Below are 24,281 nucleotides of genomic sequence, written 5' to 3' on the forward strand. Positions count from 1 at the left end.
TCTCTCTCTCCCTCTCTCCTTACAGTGTGTCTCTCCTCTCTCTCTCTCTCCCTCTCTCCTTACAGTGTGTCTCTCTCTCCCTCCCTCCCTCTCTCTCCCTCTCTCCTTACAGTGTGTCTCTCCCTCTCTCTCTCTCCCCTCCCCTCCCTCTCTCTCTCTCCCTCTCTCCTTACAGTGTGTCTCTCTCTCCCTCCCTCCCTCCCTCTCTCTCCCTCTCTCCTTACAGTGTGTCTCTCCCTCTCTCTCTCTCTCCCTCTCTCCTTACAGTGTGTCTCTCTCTCCCTCCCTCCCTCTCTCTCCCTCTCTCCTTACAGTGTGTCTCTCCCTCTCTCTCTCTCCCTCCCTCCCTCTCTCTCTCCCTCTCTCCTTACAGTGTCTCTCTCTCCCTCTCTCTCCCTCTCTCTCTCTCCCTCTCTCCTTACAGTGTGTCTCTCCCTCCCTCTCTCTCCCTCTCTCTTCCCCTCCCCTCCCTCTCTCTCTCTCCCTCCCTCCCTCTCTCTCTCTCCCTCTCTCCTTACAGTGTGTCTCTCCCTCCCTCTCCTCTCCCTCTCTCTCCCTCCCTCCCTCTCTCTCTCTCTCTCTCTCCTTACAGTGTGTCTCTCCCTCTCTCTCTCCCTCCCTCTCTCTCTCTCACTCCCTCTCTCCTTACAGTGTGTCTCTCCCTCCCTCCCTCTCTCTCTCTCCCTCTCTCCTTACAGTGTGTCTCTCCCTCTCTCTCTCCCTCCCTCTCTCTCTCTCCCTCTCTCCTTACAGTGTGTCCTCTCTCTCTCCCTCCCTCTCTCTCTCTCCCTCTCTCCTTACAGTGTGTCTCTCTCTCCCTCCCTCCCTCCCTCTCTCTCTCTCTCTCTCTCTCTCTCTCCTTACAGTGTGTCTCTCCCTCTCTCTCTCCCTCCCTCTCTCTCTCTCACTCCCTCTCTCCTTACAGTGTGTCTCTCTCTCCCTCCCTCTCTCTCTCTCTCTCTCTCTCCTTACAGTGTGTCTCTCCCTCTCTCTCTCCCTCCCTCTCTCTCTCTCCCTCCCTCTCTCCTTACAGTGTGTCTCTCTCTCTCTCCCTCCCTCCCTCTCTCTCTCCCCCTCTCTCCTTACAGTGTGTCTCTCCCTCCCTCTCTCTCCCTCCCTCTCTCTCTCTCCCTCTCTCCTTACAGTGTGTCTCTCCCTCCCTCTCTCTCTAATCGCTGTGTTGTGGTGGTTTCTCCTCCCTCTCCTCGGCGTATATATAAGTGCGGCTGGCTGGCTTGTGTCTCAGACTCCACACAGGGAACCAACGGCAGCGTGTCGGACGACGTACGGCGCAGAGGGCCACCGTGACCCCTGCGGTGACCCCGGAGACGAGACCTCCCCCCCCCCACCGGACTTTATCATCGGGCGTGTGCCGCATCTACAGGTGAGCAGCTCCAGTTGTCAGCTTTTGTTTTTTGCTGCACAAAAGAGGACAGCAAAGTGTATTTTTAAACCCGGAGGGAGGCGGGGGAGCTCTGGGTGCCACAGCGCGGCTTCAGCGGCTGTTTGAGGTGATACAGGAAGGGGGGGGGGGGGGGGGGGGGGGGGGGGGGGGGGGGGGGCGGTGGGGGGGGGGGGGGGGGGGGGTGGGGGGGGGGGGGGGCACCCTGCCCATGCCAGGAATGTTGGTCAGAGGAGAAAGTTGCTCTGATGTAGCAATCAACACATTTTTGAAGTGGTGTTTTTCTCCTCTTTTTTTTACCCAGCATGCATTGATGTTGCTGCTCATACGCTGTAACGGGGACATTAAAGGGTCTCAGTTAGGTGGAGTTTCAGTCATTTGGGAGACGCTGTGACTCATAAAGACTGTAAATAGTAAAAAACACAACGCCGACAACACGGGAGGTCACGTTTGTTTTGAGGAATGCCAGCGAGAGCAGCTGGAATGAAGTTCATCATAAAAGAAAAGAACAGCAGTTCTTTATGAGAGCGTGCTGTTCAGTCTGAGGTTAAAGATCAGAAGCTGAAGTCTAACGAGCCGACAGGATCTCAGGATTCAGCTCTGCAGTGCAACTAAGTCGAGTAAAGACGAGTCCATCGGAGGGATGACTTCAGATGTCTGAAGAACAATAAAACATCTTATGATATATATCCACATGTCGATATGGAGAGTCACATTGAATAATACATTTTAGTTGCATTTTATTGATCCCCAGGGGGGTGAACTTCACGTGTTACACATGTACAAGAAACAATAGTATAAATATTATATATGTAAATATACATATCCATATATGGATCTATATATTTACATATATATATGTATTTCTGTTCATAGAATAATATATCTTTTAACTACGGAAGCCCTGAGAGGCCAAGTGAGAAATAATAATTGTGGTGATCTGTTTTCTGATCTAAATTGTTTTCTCTGATGTGTTTATGGTTGAAGAACAGTTGAAAACTGTTTTGCCAACATATCCGAGTTTCTTTTAAAGAAAATATCTGAAAAAGGTTTTGGTGGACGACTTGTTTTTCTTTATCAGGATCATTTTCAGGATTTGTTGTTGTAATAATCATATTGGCCACAAGAGGCAGCAGTGCATCACTATCGCATCCTCTCAATCAGAAGTGTTCATGTTTTCTTCCAGGTGAATTTTAAGATAGAGCTCCGTTATAGAAACCACAACAAAGGGATGTCTTGGAAAAAGCAAAGGCCATCAGAATAAATAAAGATCCATTTCCTCTGAGGTCCTCCATCTGACGAATCCTCCCCAAAACCCAAAGTCACCAATCTGTTCCTCGGCGCTCAGCAGGCGCTGTGATTAGCGCTTTGGCTCAGCGGAGTGGAAAGACTTCCTCCGTCCTCCAGCTTTTGTTTTCAGGCTCTCGCGTGAGGAACATGAATCATGAACCAGGAGTATTTGTTGAAATGCTCTTTGCTCTGGTTAGCGTGGTTCCACCAGCTTCTTGTCTGTGTGTGATTAGTGGAAAGTCCTGATGCAGAGTCGTGTGTCGGAGGACTCGGGTCCAGTTTGGAGGTTTTCAAGGTTGAGATTCAGTTGAAGCGTCACAGCGACTCCTCTGGGCTCGTGTCTGTTGTATAAGTGTTCTGACATCTAACAGGCTTCTCTGTTGCTTCATCGTGTCTCACGGTGCTGGAAGGAATGACCCTCTTTCAAGAAAACAGTTAAACTATTTAAATATGAATCACAAACCGTTTATTGAGCAAATCTTGGCATCACTGTGTTCTCTGTTACTTATTCTTACTGTTCAGTAAATACTCTCACCAATGATTGACACGAACATTTGTAAATCATTTTGCGTAATCTTGGATTACGGCTGTCGCAACCGATGAACGTTAAGTGACCGTATTTGAAATGCGGTGGAGTGACGTAGTGACGCCATACATGTCTCTGGTAGCGGCAGGTGCCTGTCAATCACAGAACCTCTCATAGACTTCTATACAACCAGAGGAGTCGCCCCCTGATGGACATTAGAGAGAATGCAGCTTTAACACATGAAGCATCGGCTTCCCTCGGCAGAGCTGCCCCCTGGTGACGAAGTGTAAAATGTGAAACCAACATCATTTCAGTCTTATACTTCAACAGGTTTGTGACAAAATGCAACTTTCATGACATGCACATTTTCTCTTAAATCGACAAACATGTATGTAGTTCATGACACAATTCAAACGTGATCAAAATGATATATATTTTTACGTTTGCAAACACCGACACTACTTTTAACAGTAACCTTGGAAGAAGGTGTAACGGGGCTGAACTTGGACTGACTTTGAATGTTTTGTTGTAGATTGAAATAGTTTTCAAGGAATACTGCAAAGAATCTCAATGTTTGACTGAAACAAAATGGGACGGCAAGTTTCAACACCGCTGAGCGTTTGCAAATCATACCATCAGTTTTCAGGTAGACGGCCCTCCCTCCTGGAGACCTGTCCGGTTCATGTCTACAGACATCGAGCTGCAGACTAGAACAACATGCAGGTATCTTCATGTGTTTAGAGAACCGGACAGCAGCGTGAAATGCCCAAATCCTCCGTGGAGTTTAAATCCTCCGTGGAGTTTAAATCCTCCGTGGAGTTTAAATCCTCCGTGCAGCCAGAATCAGACTGAGTGAGCAGTAATGCCACTTGGTGCTGGAACATATCTACGGGACAGATGGTGCATGTGAGGGAACTTGTTATTTTTGGATCCGCGCCCCCCCCCCCCACCCTCGGCCCACCATCATGGGTGGTTCGGCTCGATTCCCAAAATCATCAAACCATCATCTTTCCATCCTCTTAGAAAAGGCCTCCATCAAACTGTCGACTCCATTGTTCAAGTTCAAAGTTCAAGTTCAAAGTTCACTTTATTGTCAAAGTTTCCACATGTGTTATGCATACAGAAAATTCGAAATGCCGTTTCTCGCAGTCCCACAGTGTAATATAGACATGAACATATAACATATAATAGAATAAAATAGAATAAAGTTAAGAACATAAGGGCCTAGATAAAGGATTAACAAGTAGCAGCAGAGAATAAAAAGTGACTGGTGCTGGATGAGGGAAGGGTGTGTGAGGGGGGTATTTGTTCGTAGCAGCAGAGAATAAAAAATTAAAATAAATAAATAGAAAAAGTGACTGGTGCATTGACTCCCGAGTTCACAATGCTTTCTTTGGGCTTGAAAGCTCGCCGGCGCTCCAGGAGCTTCTGGTGTGACTTGAGCTCCTTAGAGGCTGCGAAGGTTTTGCAAAAGATGGAAAACTGGCTTCAGTCCTTTGATGAAAGATCCTGAAGTGATCGGTTATCAGATGCTCGGAGTTACAGAGAACTGCAAGGCGTTGTGCCGACGTCATCTGGTTCGTAGACGCTGCCGAGAGAACGTCTTCACTACAGATAACTGTGGCTCAAATTCACCACAGTTTTCCAAGAGACACTAAAAATTAGACGGCTTCTCAGTTTCTTGTTTTTGTGGAATGAATGCAGCCATTCCACAAGAACCACAGACATCAACAAACTCTGATCTTAATCGATGCCAGACCGACCCGGTGCCTCCGAGCTCCTCTGGATGAATAATTCACTTTGACACAGTTTAACGCCGGCATTTGTGCACATAGTCAGATGGAAATCTGTATTATTTTATGTGTAGAATTAGATTCCACAGGTGGCTGCGTAGGATCGTTACCGACTCAGATCCAAACATTTCCACCGAGCGTTGTAAAGTCCAAAAGTAAAATCTGTCACGACGTCATCATTTAATCTATGTTGACGAAACAGACGAGTTATATTCATGATAGAAAGTAGATTTAATAAAAACAGATCATCTTGCTCGCTCACTGCTGTTCCCTGAATGGAGTTGTGCACATGTGCGTGATGATCTTTATGTTTTGAATTCTAAAAAAGAAAATTGGCAGAAAATGAATCGGCAGCTATTTTGACGATGGATTCATCGTCTCAGTCATTCTTTAGTTTTTGACTTTTGGGAAAATAAATGAAGCAATTTGTAGAATCAACAATGAAAACAAACATTAATTGCAGCCTTGTGGTACCGCTGTAGACGCACGAAAGATGAATTCAAACTGAAATGCATCCGAGGTCCGTCACACCAGGATCAGCTGACTGAGCTCAGAGATTTCAAGCTCAGATAGAAAACCATCAAAGAGAATAATCGTTGCTGTCGTCGAACCACGTCCGCTCTCAAAGTGGTTTTCAAACAGCGAGCCGCAAACCTACACATTCACTGGAACGCTGCAAATGATCCGCCTCCACCGAGTGCAGCAAGTCAAATTACTTCCATTCCTGCAGGAAAGAAACCTGGCAGAAACACAAAGAAAGGAAAAGACTTTGATTCCAAACCGACATAACAAAAGTCACAGAAACGGACATGAAACAATGTCTTTCTGAAAACCACACGGAGCATTCCGATGTGCACTGCTGCCGTCATGCTGAAGTACAGATCGTAAACTACCGCTAGAAAAGTGGCCTTTTCAACATTAGAGGCGTAAAACAATGTGATCTTCATTCAAAGAGTTTTAGGTTGTGAGGACAGTGTCAGCAGCAAAACAAACAGATTAATGTTCACTGAAAACAAAACAGATTAATGTTCACTGAAAACAAAACAGATTAATGTTCACTGAAAACAAAACAGATTAAATGTTCACTGAAAACAAAACAGATTAATGTTCACTGAAAACAAAACAGATTGATGTTCACTGAAAACAAAACAGATTAATGTTCACTGAAAACAAAACAGATTAATGTTCACTGAAAACAAAACAGATTAATGTTCACTGAAAACAAAACAGATTAATGTTCACTGAAAACAAAACAGATTAATGTTCACTGAAAACAAAACAGATTCATGTTCACTGAAAACAAAACAGATTAAATGTTCACTGAAAACAAAACAGATTAATGTTCACTGAAAACAAAACAGATTGATGTTCACTGAAAACAAAACAGATTAATGTTCACTGAAAACAAAACAGATTAATGTTCACTGAAAACAAAACAGATTAATGTTCACTGAAAACAAAACAGATTAATGTTCACTGAAAACAAAACAGATTCATGTTCACTGAAAACAAAACAGATTAAATGTTCACTGAAAACAAAACAGATTAATGTTCACTGAAAACAAAACAGATTAATGTTCACTGAAAACAAAACAGATTAATGTTCACTGACAACAAAACAGATTAATGTTCACTGAAAACAAAACAGATTAATGTTCACTGAAAACAAAACAGATTAATGTTCACTGAAAACAAAACAGATTCATGTTCACTGAAAACAAAACAGATTAAATGTTCACTGAAAACAAAACAGATTAATGTTCACTGAAAACAAAACAGATTAATGTTCACTGAAAACAAAACAGATTGATGTTCACTGAAAACAAAACAGATTAAATGTTCACTGAAAACAAAACGGATTAAATGTTCGGCAATTTAACGTCAATGTGCCTCGAGAGAACCACCCGGAGCCCGAAATAAAGTAAGAGAAAGATAAGAATACCCAAAATAGTGTCGGTTGCAAAAGGTAACTTAAATTCCTAAACAGCTGGTCGTTGATCTGGAGGTTTTTGGGAACACTGTTAACATGGAGCTCAAAGCTGAACAGGTAAACGACATGAGGAATCCAGCATTCCTTGGTTCATCGTGCACTTTGATAACGGACGTGTTCTCCATGCTAATACGTTAGCTTATACATAGTGACGTCAGAGAGGAAGTGAAACACTTTCACTAACTTATACGTCATGCAAAGGCTTTAAAACGCACACTATGAAAGGGAAAGTAGACGCTAAAGCTTCGGCATGCATTTAGTTGAAGTCGGTTGTATGCTGATGATGATAGACGTATGCGACGTGCTAAGACATTAGCATACACTTTAGCCGTGTTTCCGTCAACATATTTTCATGCACATTTCTAAGAATCGCATTAGAAAAGCTGTGTGCAGAAGGTTGTTGCGCTTGTTTGAGGTGTTTTCTTTTTGCCTTTGTTAAGTAAAAATAATCCGCAGAATAATTATGAAAATGATTCATTCCCGCCCTCTCGTTTTTTTAAAATGTTAGAGTAAATAAAGCACTAAATGTTTGTAAAAGTTAAGAATTTAGAAACCTTAACAAGTTATCAAAGTCTGAATAATGCCTCGCTGTTTGCTCTCCGACTGGATGTTGAACCAGCTTCATGAACGAGACGCAGCGACTCACTGAGACATTTGGCAGTGAAGCCGGTCATTGTGGCCTGAGGCTTCAGCTCTGGTCGGGGAGGACGGGCTGTGGACAGGAGAGCAGCGGCCTGTTCAGCTGAAGTCCTCCTTCCAATCCCTGGGTGTCAACCGACTTCCTCTCTGTGACCTCTGTGACCTCTGACCCCTGGGTGCCATGGAAATGAGCCTCTGAGGCCCCAAAAGAAATCAAGAGTATCCGTCTAAATAGGCTCGCTAGAACTATTACGAATCATCTTCTGGGGAGCAAAAATATCAACAGCCGTAGTTGTTTAGGGCTGAAAATAAATATTTTTACAACCAATTTATCTGCCAAATACTTTCTTGTTTGATGGAATTGTTGTTTTGTCTATAAAATGTGGGGAAAAAAGTTATAAAGGCCATTAAAAAAGTCTTTAAATGTCCTGTTTTATCTGACAAACAGCCCAAAACCCAAAGATATTCAGTTTACCATCACATGAGACAAAGAAAAGCAGAAAATCATTACGAATGAGAAGCTGAGTCTAAAAAATCTCTGGTACGTTTTAAGCTAGCTCGCTGTGTTGACAGTGTAGAAATCGCTAGAAACATGAGGAGATACAGCTGTGAATGAACACAACACGAGACCTTAATCAGACCCATCTTCATCACATATGTGCGTGGTAATTCAGAGGTCCGGAAGCAGGCTGCTAAACGTGGAAAATGTGTCTTGGTGCTTGAGGAAATGTCAGACGCGAACAGAAATATTTATGATTAGTCCTCGAGGGAGCAAGATTTAATGGCAATCCAGCCCGAATTTCTGAAAGAATCTTGAGAATATTAATGTTCCTGATGATTGGAATATGGATCAGGGCATTCATCATTAATCAGAGCAAAATCCTCAAAAAAAGAGGATTCATTTAAAGCTCCTCAATACGAAATCAGAGCATTTTTATTGCCTCCACAGGGCTCTCAATATGGAGACAGCTGAGATGACTGAGCCTCCAGCTAGAAGCTAACGGTGCTAACAACGCAAACAACAGAACCGGTGTTTACCTGAAGAGGAACCAGAGGGATGGGCGCTGATGGAATCCTGATTTTCAGTATTTTTTTCATCTTTTAATCAACACAAGTTAGAATACTGAGGACATGTTCAAATTCATCAAGTAGAAATATTTCACATGGCTTGTGTAGAAAACAATTAATCAATCCGTCCATTTATTTATTCATTCATTGCATCTCTGAAGTCTCTGAAAAAGATCTCAAAGGAATATTAAATAAAATGCCAACAGCTGGAAAACAAATGAGGATTTAACTTCTGCAGAATGTCAGCGTGGCGACCGCATCCCAGATGTTTTCACACTTCTTAAACATGGAAAAAACTATTGGCTCCAAAAATATCATGTAAAAGCAAAAGGCGAAAGCTTTCTATTGTGCTTTGAACACTCACAGTAAAACAGAGCACAAGCTGTGGATGAGCAGTTCGGGGTAAATTCGTAGGAACAGTTGAGCTTATCCCGCTGCGACTTCCATAAACTCAGAGGGTCAGGTGACGTTGACGGGCTGAAACAATAGTTTTCTCAAGAGAATATTATTCTCTAAAAAGAGCCGTACTACTGAGCCAATGCAGACGTGTCTTAAACCTGCATTCTCTCTAATGTCCACCAGGGGGCGACTCCTCTCATTGTATGGGGATGCTTTAGGGCGGGGCTACTGTGATTGACAGGTCGCTACCAGAAACGTATACGGCGTCTCTACATCACTCCTCCTCAGTCCGAACATGGTCACTTCACTCGTTGCAAAAAGCCAAGATGGTGACGGCCAAATCTTCAAACTCAAGGTTTCAAAACTGTCCTTCACAAAACAATGGGTTTTTTATCCCAGGCTCTTGGAAATGCTTGCTCACCGCTCTCGCTTTTGAGCGCACCAAACAATGGATTTGAGGGCGCAATAAACGTGGCATGTGAACTTCAGCTTAAGCTTTCCCAAAAGAAGTTTGAAAGATATTCATTGTTTCTGTTTATTCTCTCTCCAGGATGATTGACAGCTGCTGCTCCTGAACCCCAGGATGCCTGTGGTGCCAGTGGGCGGGGCATCCTCCTCCCACCACGTCGTACCCGTCGCCCTCACCTGCTCCTGGCTGCTCCTGCTCTTCCACGCCGCCTTCGGTCAGAAACCCGCCAAGCTGCCTCTGATTGGCCGGAAGCCCTTCATCGCCGCCTGGAATGCCCCTCTGGACATGTGCACCATCAAGTACAACGTCACCACCAACGCCAACCGCCTCTTCCACATCCACGGCAGCCCGCGCGCCGACTGGACGGGCCAGAACGTCACCATCTTCTACGCCAACCGGCTGGGCTACTACCCCCACTACACGCCGCAGGGCGCCGCCGTGCACGGCGGCCTGCCACAGAACAGCAGCCTGGACCTGCACCTGTTCAAGGCCTACCAGGACATCAACCACTTCATCCCCTCGGACGACTTCCGCGGCCTGGCCGTGATCGACTGGGAGTTCTGGCGGCCTCAGTGGAGCCGTAACTGGCACAAGAAGGACATCTACCGGCGCAAGTCCAGGGAGCTGACTGCCAAGGCGTACGTCAACGTGACGGCGGCGCAGGTGGAAGAGCTGGCACGGTGGCGGTTTGAGAAGAGCGCCAAGGCGTTCATGCAGAGGACTATCCAGTTGGGGACACGCCTTCGCCCCAACGGGCTCTGGGGTTTCTACCTCTACCCGGACTGCCACAACTACAACCTGCACGAGGAGAACTACACGGGCTTCTGCCCTCTGCTGGAGAGGCTGAGGAACGACGAGCTGATGTGGCTGTGGAACAGCAGCACGGCGCTCTTCCCCTCCGTGGCCATCAGGAAGAGTCACACCAACAGCATCGGCAACCTGCACTTCTCCCAGCACAGGATCCGAGAGTCGCTCCGCATCGCCGCGCTGACCTCCAGGGAGTACGACCTGCCCACCTACGTGTACCTGAGGCTGGGCTACCGAGACGAGGCCCTGGCCTTCCTCACCATGGTGAGAACCACCGGTAGCACAGCAACGCACTTCTACCGTACTTGGATATCCCATGAAGTCACTGCATATGACACGTAATCATGAACGAGGAAGTAGAAAGACCACAAAAGCCCCAACAGGAGCTGCTCCATTCTCTACGACATGAGAATCGAGCAGCTCCACATGCAAGGCAATAAAAATGCTTCCAATCCGGTAAACGGCGCCTTTAAATCAGCAGGAAGCTCGTGTGTCGCCTCACATTGAGTTAATATTAGCTTTAACTCAGTAAATATATATTTACTGAGACTCTTTACTGGGTGATGAAAGTTTGTGACAACTATAAATATAAAAGAAACATTGAGATGTTATCCAGATTAAATTGCGAGATTGCTTTAACAGGTTAATTTATTCTTTTTTGACCTCGAAATGCTAGACTGTGGAACAACTTTGCTGTTTAATTGCAAACAAGTACCAAAAGTAAAAGTACTCATTATGCAGAATTGCCCGTGTATCATAAGCCATGACAAAACTAATTGAACTTCTACAAAGATGTTCATGAAAGACATTTATAGAAATACAAATCTCTGAGATAACGATCACTCTTCATCAGTGCCATCTGGTGGAGATCCACAGAAAAGCAGCTCAGAGTCACTAAATATAATCCTGCGACGCTGTGGTTTCCTGGTTGTCCCTGAACTACACCACCAACACCAGAGTGGTTGTACTTTGTGCTTACTGGTCTGACGATGCATTGAGGACTTTCAGAAATAACCTTTAAAATGTCTGTCACGCTGGTAAAATGTGAATAAAAAGACAAAAACACAAAATCTGGCCAGAGAGTCGTTTGTCGTTTCATAGTTAAGTCTTTACAAGTTCATGAGATTCAAAGACATATAATTATATATGAAACATATATATTCTTTTGTTTTGTTTTTTGGTTCATGAAGATCTTCTCTTGTCTTTGTACTTGCCTTAATAATTAGCTCCACAGTGATATCTTTGATGTTACCGTATATCTACCTGTAGAGTGTGGAGGTGACGTCTGTGCCCGTGTCTCCTGCAGAAGGACTTGATCCACACCGTCGGGGAGAGTGCTGCTCTGGGAGCGGCGGGATTCGTCATCTGGGGCGACCTGAACCTGACCTCGTCCAGGGTGGGTGTCCCGAGTCCTCGACTCCCTCTCGCCCCCGTCAGCCGGCTCCGTTCACCGACACACGAAGATCATTTAAACACAGCTCACATGTTCTGCTGCCAAACTCTGCGTTTCCTCATCTGTGTGTTGAGACGGACCGACTGCGTACACTTGCATGTGAAGAACAAACAAACTTAATTTGCTTTGGACTCCACTCAGTAACTATCGTCAGACAACAGAGAGCTGGCGTCTTGTGGTCGTGTTGTGAAACCACTTTTGACATTGTGAGAAGTGTAATGCTGGTGTTTTGTATGGCCGGTCTGCACGGAGAAAGAGTTCATCTGAACTGTCTCAGAATCTGAACCCTTAAAACCTGCTGCATGAGCTTAGCTTGGACAACGTTAGCGAGCTGCCAAACCTGAAGACAACGTGGTTATCTTGTTCCTTTACACACGTCACCGGGACGCCTGATGAAGCTGCATTCATTTTGTTTGGCAGCAGTAAACTCCTCAACAAGCTGACAGACCACAGGCTGTGTATAAGATCATCATGATCATCACAATGTCCAAGATGGCGACGGCGAAATCATCAAACTCAAGGTTTCATAACATCATTCCACAAACCAATGGGTGACGTCACGATGACCAAGTCTTCTTCTTATACTGACGTACTTCTTACAGTCTGTGGTTCTTCAATTTGATTTGAAAATGAAGATTTTTAAGACCTCCGGTGTCTAAAGCATCTCAAGCGAATAGGCTTTTTTGTATGATCCCCCAAACTGGTAAAATAATGCTTCAATGAGTAAACTATTTGTGACAGTGTCGTCTGAAAACCTCTGCTTGCACTCAGAGGTGCACGACCAAACGCCGAGAGGACATGAGGCATGTGGATGTTGTCATACGAGCCAAAGCACATCACGACATGACAGTTGCGTGTTTTGTTTCCACAGCACAACTGCACCAAGGTGAAAAGCTTCCTGAGCCACCGCCTGGGCCAGTACATCACCAACGTGACGCGAGCCGCCGAGGTCTGCAGCGACTTCCTGTGCCAGGGCAACGGCCGCTGCGTCCGCCGGGACCCGCTGGCCCGCCACTACCTCCACCTGAGCGCCGACAGCTACCGCATCCGGCCCTCCGGCGACGAGGACTTCGCCGTCACCGGGTGGCACTCGCAGCACGAGCTGCAGCTGCTGGCCGAGAGGTTTCGCTGCCACTGCTACGAGGGCCACGAGGGCGAGCGCTGCGACAGCATCAACAAAGTGAGGGAGGACGACGGGCCGTGGGGCGGGGGGGAGGAAGAGGACCAGCAGGAGAGGCGGAGGACGGAGTGGGAGGACGAGCAGGGCGAACGGTGGGAGGGAGGGCAGAGCGAGGCGCCGCTGACCGGCTGCAGCTTCCACCTCATGGTGCTGATGCTGCTGTTGAACGTGTCGATGGGGACGGCGGTCGTATGACGCACGCTGACAAAACAAACGTTTTTGAACACAGCTGTGTGCAGATGTTACTTTTCAACACACAGAATGAGGTTTTTCATTTAAGCTGAAGATCTTTTGGTCCGATTTGAGCCCAGGATGTTACAGCTGGTGCACCACCAGCACCACCAGCACCACCAGGGGGGGGGTCACTGTGAAATGAAAACAGCAGCTGTGTAGAAAAGTAAGGCATTTAAAAACAAAACAAGACATGGCACTTCCCTTTTTGAGGAGTGTGATGGCACTTTACACACACACACACACACACACACACACACACACACACACACACACACACACACACACACACACACACACACACACACACACACACACACACACACACACTCACAGTTCAACCAGCTGCACTGTATTTGACAGTCTGCACTGCCTCTTCACCCAACAATGCATCCCTTCTTCCGGGAACGTTCGGTCGTGAATGAATACGCTGTTTGTTAAACTGCGGACTGAGTCAACATCCAGCAGAGGAGCTGAGGACGGAGTGAAGGGATCATGTTTGTTTCCTAGGAGCTAACAGGGTTTGCGTGTTGGGATCGGTCTCGCTGCAGGATGATCCTACTACTGTACCACAACATAATCTCTCCTATTTCACACTTGGTCTGTGGTGCTTCTGAAGACATATTTCTGACGGCATGTTTGAACAATAAGCTGGTATTTCACTTGACATTATACATGAAGTGTGTGTTGTTTTTGTGCATTATACTCTTGGACGTATTTTATGTCAGAAAACGAGTCTGTTAGGACACTCCGTGCACGGGTTGTAGGTGCTATCGACAACATATTATACATCTGTATCCTTTTCTATGTCGATGTAGGTGTAGAGGATCAGGTTTGTTTTACTCTATAGAGGTTGATGTTACTATATCTCAGTCCAGAGGTATCAAATCAACAGACTGTAGGTATGTGTATCACACTGAACAGGATGTAAAAGACGGCACATACCGTACCTGAATGTGACTCGTACCTGAATGTGACTCGTGGCTCTCTGCGGTTCCACTGTCCTTCAACGCCCACTTTGCACCGCAGAAGAATCATCTGGTGCAAAGGTTTGAGAGAATATGAAAAAGAAAGCTGACTAATGCTGACTGAATGCAGGTTAGTGTGATAACTAGGTGATGCTAAAGTTCAGAAAATGATTTACACTCAATGTTTGTTTTCTTCCCCATTTCTGGAGCTTTCAATCTTCCTCATCAGCTTCAGATGCTTCAACTGGATCAGAATTTAAACAACTTGCATTTTATAAACCCGGTATCACCATCCTATTTAGTTCACAGACTTTTGGACTGATTGTCTCCGAACGAATTATGTTCCCAAACAACTAAACTGCATCCTCATCTACATTTTGAGGGAAACCTTTTTTTCTCCTGGTTTAAGACCCGGAGTGAACGTTGTAAAATGAAACAAAACTAAAACACAACAAAACTGCTTCATTCGGTTTAGTTAAACATCAGGGTTTGGCTTAAAAGAAAAGTAAAAATGTAAAAACATCCCAAACCCTTCATAGACTTTGATTAGAAATGTGTTTGTGAAACGTCAAAAACAAATGTGATCTGGGGGAAACATGATAAAGTCATTTTTAAGAGAACAAGCTGGGAGCCAAGTACACAAAACTTCAACATGTACTTTTCCATAATTCTTTCCTAAAGTAAAAAGCAGAACTGAGACAGACCACTAAGACACGGGCGGGTCAAATAACAATAGGACATTCACACAGGAACCGCTGTTCATGTCCCGTATGAAACCAAAAGTCAACGTTTACGTTACATATGTTCAGCAATGTTGTTACGGAACATAACGTAACATTACGTAAGACAGTTCACTGTGGACGGTTATTTATTTACACTAGTTACGTTGCTACCGTCCGCTGTTACCGTACGCCGTTACCGTACGCCGTTACCGTCCGTCGTTACCGTCCGTCGTTACCGTCCGTCGTTACCGTACGCCGTTACCGTACGCCGTTACCGTACGCCGTTACGTCCATCGTTACGTCCGTCGTTACCGTACGTCGTTACCGTACGTCGTTACGTCCGTCGTTACGTCCGTCGTTACCGTACGCCGTTACGTCCGCCGTTACCGTACGCCGTTACCGTCCGTCGTTACCGTCCGTCGTTACGTTCGTCGTTACCGTACGTCGTTACCGTACGTCGTTACCGTCCGTCGTTACCGTACGCCGTTACCGTACGTCGTTACGTCCGTCGTTACGTACGTCGTTACCGTACGTTGTTGCATTATTATTTTAACAGTAACCCTGATATTTTTCTAACATTAACAAGTAGTTTTGATGTCTAAACCCAACCAATTGTTTCACACTTTCAACTGCGTGTCATTGTGAGTTTCTGCCAGCGTGATCCACGGCTGATCTGAAACGTATTTTGGGTTCGGAAACATGGACTTTCAACATATCCGCGGTTTGTATAGACACAAAGCCTCAAACTGTTCTGGCGGCTGGTTGTCTTTCACCGTAAGATGATTGATTTTTTTCTGTGGCAGCTGCACACAAATATCTCAATAATGTTGGTTAAAAAGGCCTCTAGAGAAACTGACTGGAACTGGATAACTGTTTATAACACAGACAGAGCATCCAGAGCAGAGGTGGACCTGAAACCTGGTTTGGGGTCCGTTGTGTTTCTGGTCTTTGAAGTTAAACATGTAGCATCCGTCACACTGATCCTGGTTTAAACTGAATCGGTACGTTCATCTCAAATCCAGTTCGGGTCTCATGACGCAGTAACTGTTTCCTGCACTTTGTATTTTAATTTTTTTCTTCTGAAGATTGTAAACCAAATATGCAACAAGGACTATGCAACACATGCGAAATGTTACCTGAATGTAAATGCACTGCAAATAAAGACTTTTCTTCAGCACGTCTGTGTTTCTTAAAGAGAGGATGTTGGCAGCCATGTTGGATAATTAGAAAACAACTTCCACTTTGTGCAACATGTTTATGAGCATTTTAGCATCGCAATGACTTTTAGTCTTCTTTGTAAAATACAATCTGAGGAGCAGAAACAGAAATATGTCCGAAATAAACCATGAAGTGGTCTTTCTCAAATTCAAATCAAACGTGGAAATATAAAACCAGCTGGTTTCTGCCCAAATACTGAGGACTGAAAAGAGGAAGAGGTGAGAACGGAGAGGTTTCTCACCGACGATGACTCGTAAAGAAATACCACACGTTCAAACACATGCGAGTGTTTCATCTGAGGGAAACAAGTCAAAGGCAGAAACTGGTGAACACTACGGTCATATGTTCATAAAGGGCAGAAATCTGATTTTCTAATTATTAAACATTGATGCTGATCATTTTAAATATGATATTTGGACAGGAAGGCGTCTGATTTACCAATGAATATCTGTTTGACTAATTAAAAGTGCTTTCAAGGTTTTTTTCGCCTTTGAAATTGTCTAGCTGTTCTAAATTCAGTCATTAAAACCAGAGAAGCATCAGATTAAGAGTGATCCGAGAGGAGTCAATAACACGGACGTCACTGTTTTATCCAAAACAAATGAAGTCCTTGTCCATAGATGAACACTTTGTAGACTATTTAACCACAAATAAATTATGAAAATACAACCAACCCCTCAGTATGTCATCTTTGCTGACGTCTTCAGACTGACTGCTTCATACTGCTGTATATGTTTCTGCTGCTAAAACCATGATCAAATAAAAACAACAGACGATACAAAAGGGTGTCAATAGAATAAATAGTGTCAGCTTGCTCATAAGCAAGGCACCAAGCCCTGAACCCTCAACTCTCCCAACAACTGACTGGATGTGGAGTCCGGGCCAGAAGACGGATCGTCAGATAACGATCAGAGTGAAGAAACCGTTTCCTCCGACACATGAAGCAGCAAGAAAACAGAAGTTTAGACACCAGTCGTTCAGAAGAGAGCAGCAGGTAGGAACTCATGACATTTATGAAATATAATAGTGCAAATATATAAACATATACATATAATATGAAATCAATCATCTGAACATCTGGACAATTTGTCTTTAGGAGGTTTTCTGCTAATTTTCTAGCGACAGTAAACGTGTCATGACAAAATGTTTTTTGGAAAATTATAAACAAACACCTTATGTTTGGTTAATATCAAGTAAATCTTTAGTGATATATAGTTTTGTCTTCTTTGAATTATTCCAAGTGTATAAAGAATCATTTTATTATATGTAATTCATGAAGTCTAATCTTTATCAATCAAGAAGTATCTTGAGCTGCATTACGTGTTTGCAAACTTTTGACAGAATCAAGAATTTAGGAGCAAATTCTCACAATGTGAGTGCTGCTTCGACCAACATCTACCAACCAACCAACCGGAACACAGCAGGAAATGACTTTAGGCGCTGCATTGGACGCACCAAGGCGGCAACCTCTGGTTGTGCAGAGTGAAGCCAATGCTTCATGTCTTAAAGCTGCATTCTCTCCAGTGTCCACCAGGGGGCGACTCCTCTGGTTGTATAGAAGTCTATGAGAAAATTACTCTACTTCTCTCTTGATTTATTACCTCAGTAAACATTGTAAACACGAGTTTATGGTCTCAATCTCTAGTTTCAAGTCTTCTTCAATACAGCATGATGTTCATTTAGTACATTATGGTCCATTTAGAGTCAAACACCATAAAGCAGGGGATGCTTTAGGGGCGGGGCTACTGTGATTGGCAGGTCGCTGCCTCTACCAGATACGTATGCGTGGTCTTTACGTCACTCCGCAATCCAAATATGGTGGCTTCCGTTTATTGGTTGCAATAAAAAACAACATGGCGACGGCCGTAAACAAAGATGGCCAAATCGCGAAACTCAAAGCTTCATAACAACAGTCCACAAACCAATGGGTGATGTCACGATGACTACGTCCACTTCTAATATACAGTCCATAGACTTAAACATGCAGATACCACATTGGCATCTATAAATTGTAGCAAAGTTCATCAAACAATCTGACATGTTTAGACACATGGATGAATTGGGACTGAACCTTATTTGTTGTCTTTCTCTCGTCCAGTGCCACCGCGATGGCCTCGTCCTTGTTGTCCTGCTTCGCCCTCTGTATCATTGGATCTGTCGCCGCCGACCTCGCACTGCCGCCTACTGAGGCGCCGCTGATCCACGACCACCCCTTTGTGGCCATATGGAACGCCCCCACCGATCGGTGTCGCCAGCTCCACATCCCGCTGGACACCGCGGCCTTCCAGGCGGTGACCACGCCCGGGGCGGTGCACGGTCAGTTCCTCACCATCTTCTACGAGGACCGCCTCGGCCTCTACCCCAAAGTCGACACCGCCAAACGCAAGCTCTACAGAGGCGGAGTCCCCCAAAAGGGCAACATGACGGAGCATCTGGCCAAGGCGCAGAGTCAAATCGATCACATCATCTCCCAGGATTCTTCTCCTGGGCTAGCTGTCATCGACTGGGAGTCCTGGCGCCCCCTGTGGGACCAGAACTGGGGGTCGAAACATATTTATAAGAAGCTGTCCATCACTCACGCCTTGCAGATGGCCCCGTTTTTGTCATCCAAGAAAATTTCCACACTGGCAAAGAGCCAGTTCCAGCACGCTGGGCGGCGCTTCATGGAGAAGACCATCAACCTTGGCATCGGCGAGCGTCCGAGCCGGCGCTGGGGCTTCTACCTGTTTCCCGACTGCTACAACTATGGCTGGGAGAAGCCCGGCTACACAGGGAATTGCTCCACGAAGACCCAGGAGCAGAACAACCAGATGTTGTGGCTGTGGGAGCACAGCACCGCCCTCTTCCCCTCCATCTACCTCCGGCAGATCCTGAGGAACTCCCCCAAGGCAAAGCTCTACGTCCGCAACCGTGTCCAGGAGGCGCTGAGGGTGGCCGCGCTGCCTAAACGTCCATACACCATGCCGATCTACGTGTACTCCAGACCACTGTACCGGGACCAGACCCAGATGTTCCAGACCCAGGTGAAACTAGCTTAAAGTTACTACAAGGAACCTTCATTTTGTGTCGATTTTGCTGGCCCCTGTGGACGAAAGTTGAAGTGTTTCCGAGCACCAGAGTGCTGTGAAATGAATCCATCAGCAGCATGTTTTAAGTCTCTGTACGTTGACTTTCAAAGAAGTTACCAAACGAAACAAAATGAAAATAAGCTTAAAAAGCGTATTATTAGGAGTGTGAAATATATGTTAGGAACATGTTAAATCTCCTGTGTGGTTCGTCCTCTTTCAGACGGACCTGGTGAGCACCGTAGGGGAGTCTGCAGCTCTGGGAGCTTCAGGGGTCGTAATGTGGGGAGGAACCAAAGACTACGACAACGAGGTAAACACACTTAGTCTGCTCCCAGTCGAATATGGCAAAATACATTTACTTATAGAAACTGTCTCTAATCATCCTTCCTCTTCATACTAGCCTCACTTGCAAAGTCTCTGTGTGAGTCTGCAGCCATGAGAACACGCTGTAAAGAAGAACACAGATGACCAGGCTTTAATCAGCAAATAATGAACCTGCCTTTGTTTCCTGTTTGAGGAGGAACTGGCAGCTGTGACGCTGCAGTGTTTGTTATCTCAACTAACAGATGTGAACAAACTCACAAAGTGCTTTTGTGCGTTGTCTAAGTTAATGGTCATTAAATGTGTGAAGTTCAAACAAGTACATTTGTAGCTATGCTCGTAGAAATGTCTGCTGGTCGGTCGGTTTGTTGCTCCACCACTTTGGTGCAGACTGAAGTAGGAGAAGAAGAAGAAGAAACCATTTTCATTGTCATATACACATACACGAAATTTGACTACTGCATTTGACCCATCCCTGTATATAGGGAGCAGTGGGCTGCCATTAGTCGGCGCCCGGGGAGCCGGGGGTTCAGTGTATTGCTCAGGTACACTTCGACACGTGACACGTCCCAGTCGGGGATCGAACCGTTGACCTTCCGGTTCCCAGACGACCCTCTTAACCCAACTATTGTCAAAGTAACTCAACTATTGGATGGATTGTCATGACGTTTGGGTTCCCCAAAGAACCACAATGATTGTGGTGATGCTCTGACGTTTTCTCAGAAACACAGTTTCTACAGGGATACAAATTGAAATTGAAATATTTTGCTAAATTTATTTCATGACTTCACTCGATCTATTTTTTCCATTTCGGCTCACCCCATGATACATTCCTCATTTTTTTTTAAATGAACTTGTGACTGACTCTCCCTTTAGGCTGCCTGTGAGTCTCTGTCCGAGTACCTGACGTCCACCTTCAACCCGTACATCGCCAACGTGACGGCGGCCGCCATGCTCTGCAGCGAGGTCTTGTGCCAGGGGAGGGGCCGCTGCCTCAGGAAGAGCTACGACTCCGGCCAATACCTGCACCTGAACCCCGCCCACTTCAGCATCCTGCGGGCCGACAGGAAGTACGTGGCGATCGGTCACCCCTCCGCCGACGACCTGCAGGTCTGGGCCGAGAACTTCACCTGTCAGTGCTACGTGGGGAGGAGCTGTTCACCCAGACTGTTGAAGCCGACCAAAATCAAGCTCATCTGGGTTTAATCTGGCAAGCGTTTCCAGAACTGCACTTCCTGCCGATCCACAGATTTCATGATGTGGTCGTTAAGGCTACTGTCTGTAATTTGATCAAAACGATGCTCTCATCTACTTTACATCAGTAATTCTGTGTTTATTTAAACATAAAAATTATACATTTTACAAGTCACAGAGTTTTTACCTCGTCAGTTACAATACTGATTTATTTGAATTGAAACGCAAAATTCACCTTGATTAATAAAGGCTTTTCTGAAAAACTCTTTTCATTCTTTTAGTTTATTGACAAACTGTTGAAAGACTGAGAAACAGCTGAAATCAGATTAATGAGGAAGAATAATGGAGGCCAGTTATGTACAAAACTACGCGGTTAAAATTAAGACTTTGGTTGTTAAAACACCCCCGAGACTGAGTCAATACGGCCACGAGACTGAAAGAAGTCAAGAGCCAAAGCACCTACAAGGAAGGGAGAATTCCTGTAGTTATAACACCAATTAAAGCTGCGAGCAGCGATGGGCGGGCCCTCGCAATATGCACGTCGGGGTGCATGCACGTCGGGGTGGCGGCGGGACTCTGGCCTGCGCGGCCGAGAACGTCCGCGACCGTCGGACGGCGCGAGGACTCTGGTTGATGCTGCCATTCAGTTCTGTGACCGTCAGACACTGCATGCAGGTTCAGAGCATGGCCCCAATATACTTTTATTTAAGTCCATATGTGATACATGTTCCTACCAAATTTCATACATCTAGGTGAAACGTACTGCGAGGGCTGCTTCGTTGAAATTTTGTAGGGGGCGCTATTGAGCCGATTTGCCACTCTGAACCAATAAAATCATATTATACAACTACATTTTGGGCTTTAAATGTGTATGCCAAGTTTGCTTTTGTTTCGAGCATTTTTAGCCTCTCAAAATGACCTTCGTTGTTAACGGCGAAGAATGCGTCGCCACGGCAACAGCTTTTCACGAAACAACAAGCTTTGAGTAACTTTGCATCACAAAGGTCTTTAGACTGTACCGACCAAATTTGAAGTTGATCTGATTAATTCCCTAGGAGGAGTTCGTTAAAGTGCAGCGCCTGGAAATGACAAAAACGACACTAGAAATTCAGAAGAAATGCAAAGTTATTGACTTCCGGTTGGGTTTAGAGCATAGCCCCAAGAGACTTTTATTGAAGTCCATATGCGATACATGTTCCTACCACATGTCATACATCTAGGTCAAACGTACTGCGAGGGCTGCTTCGTCGAAATTTTGTAGGGGGCGCTATTGAGCCGATTTGCCACTCTGAACCAATAAAATCATATTCTATAACTACATTTCGGCCTTGGAATCTACTTGCCAAGTTTGCTTATGTTTCGAGCATTTTTAGCCTCTCAAAATGACCTTCGTTGTTCACGGCGAAGACTGCATCGCCACGGCAACGGCGTTCGACAAAACATCAAAAGCTTCATGATCTGGCATTATGAACTTCTTGTATTTGTGTGGAACAAATTTGATATTGATTTGATTTACCTACTAAGAGAAACAAGCCAAAGTATAACGACTTTAACTTCCTGTTACCAGTAGGTGGCGCTATGACTATGATTCGAAATTGGCCTGCAGATGTCTTCAGGCCTGGAGTCTAATCAAGCATGTGAAATCTGGTAAAGATCTGATGATGTGGAGTCGAGATACATCAGTTTATTCGTTCATGGCGAAGGATCGAAATTCGCCGAGCCGCCACGTCGCCGCCCTTCAGTAACTTCTTACAATTTTCACAATGAAGCATTATCAAGGTCTTAAGGCTTGTATGACAACATTTGAGAGGGATCTGATTAATCTGTTAGGAGCAGGATGTCAAAGTACGCAGCGTACAACTTCCGGTTGCCACTAGGTGGCGCTATCACTATGATTCTAAATTATCATATAGATGTGTTCCGGGTCAGGATGTTATGACATATGAGAGATTTTGAGCAGATTCGACAATGTACAGCCGAGTTACAACAACTTCCTGTTTCGTGGCGAATGGTGTTTCTTTGACGCCACGCCACGGCCACATAGTTCGATAACTTTTTGATCTTTGAGTAACTTTTCACTGCCAAGGTCTCAAGAGCAGACTAGCCGAATCTGAAGTCAATCGGGTCAAATCTCTGGGAGGAGTTCGTTAAAGTATGACGCCTTGAAACGGTCAAAAAACGTCATCAAAGTAAAAATGGCCGACTTCCTGTTTGGTTTAGAGAAAACGTCCAAGAGGATTTTTTGTGCGTCTCATCACGTTCCACATACCTACTAACTTTCATACAGCTGGGTGAATCCTGATGTTGGGGCTACTCAATAGGGGGCGCTAGCGAGCCAATATTTCATACCGCAGCTGGACACCCCAATCAGACTGCAATTTTCGCAAATTCTGGCTTGCGTGCCAAATTTCACAAAATTCCCAATATCCCAAGCACCTCCTTTTTGCCATGAAAGTGGAAGAATAAGAATAAACATAGCGGTTTCAATAGGTCCTCCGCTCCGACTACGTCGGTGCTCGGGCCCTAACAAGTCCGAGACAGATTGGAGTCAAAACACCCATGAGACGTAGACTTGTCAGAGTCTAAACACCCACACAACCGAGTCAAATCCACATCAACACACCCATGAAATAAAGACAAGTCCGGGTCGCCCATTAGAGGAAAACGAGTCTGAGTCAAATACCCACAAGACTGAATAATATGGATTCTCACTGCAAACATTTTGAGGTATTATTGCAAGAAAAGATTCAGAAAAACTTCAGTTATGGACGCTTTCCACTTAGGTGTGTCAGTGAAACAGCATGCACAGTATCAATGCCCTGGCACGCCTGAGTAGAGTGCAGTCATTATATAGCCATTATTTATGTCTGTATTTCACAAGAGAACATGTCTGTTGTCGAAATTCCTGCTCGTCTGTGCAGAGCTTGAGGGTACGGTGGGGTCAACGATCGGTCAACAAACTTCAGTATTAGCCAGTATGACGACGATTAACCGTTGTATCTGTTAACGCATTATTTTATCTGCACATCGAACACAACAATGGAAGAGATAATGCAACCATGACTCCAGAGATCCTCCAGCTAGTCATGTGTCTCTTTGTAGTTGTTTTGTGTCTCCTTGTGGTTGTTTTGTGTCTCATTGTAGTTGTTTTCTGTCTCTTTGTAGTTGTTTTGTGTCTCTTTGTGGTTGTTTTGTGTCTCCTTGTGGTTGTTTTGTGTCTCTTTGTAGTTATTTTGTGTTCTTTGTGAATACTTTGAGGTTGTTTTGTGTCTCTTTGTAGTTGCTTTGTGTCTCTTTATGGTCATTCTGTTTCTCTTTGAACTCAGTTTGAATGTCTGTCTCTTTGCAGCTGTTTTGAGTATATCTTAGTTGTTTGCGTCTCTTTTGTAATCTTTTTGTCATCTCTTCCTGGTTTCTTGGTGCATTTGAGAGACATTTTGTAGAGCTGAAATCTCCAACTGAAAATCAGTGGGTTTTAACTTTGAGCAGAAGTTTTGCTCTGTGATGGATTCCATCGAGCTTCATCACTCTGATGAGGAAACT

At 45.1% G+C, this 24,281-nt stretch overlaps 1 protein-coding gene across 1 annotated transcript; it reads left to right on the forward strand.

Moving 5' to 3' along the window:
• Window positions 1–1,263: 1,263 nt before the first annotated feature.
• On the forward strand, window positions 1,264–20,750 carry hyal4 (hyaluronidase 4; the record flags this gene model as incomplete). The annotated part of the gene is made up of 7 exons (XM_079276234.1): window positions 1,264–1,384; window positions 9,658–10,647; window positions 11,690–11,779; window positions 12,708–13,186; window positions 18,254–19,178; window positions 19,444–19,533; window positions 20,421–20,750. The coding sequence occupies exons 2-7, from the start codon at window positions 9,691–9,693 to the stop codon at window positions 20,748–20,750; spliced, it is 2,871 nt and encodes a 956-aa protein (XP_079132360.1). The 5' UTR covers window positions 1,264–1,384; window positions 9,658–9,690.
• Window positions 20,751–24,281: the final 3,531 nt, after the last annotated feature.

Source organism: Melanostigma gelatinosum (genome assembly GCF_949748355.1).
Source record: "Melanostigma gelatinosum genome assembly, chromosome: 1".
In the NCBI taxonomy this organism is placed as follows: domain Eukaryota; kingdom Metazoa; phylum Chordata; class Actinopteri; order Perciformes; family Zoarcidae; genus Melanostigma; species Melanostigma gelatinosum.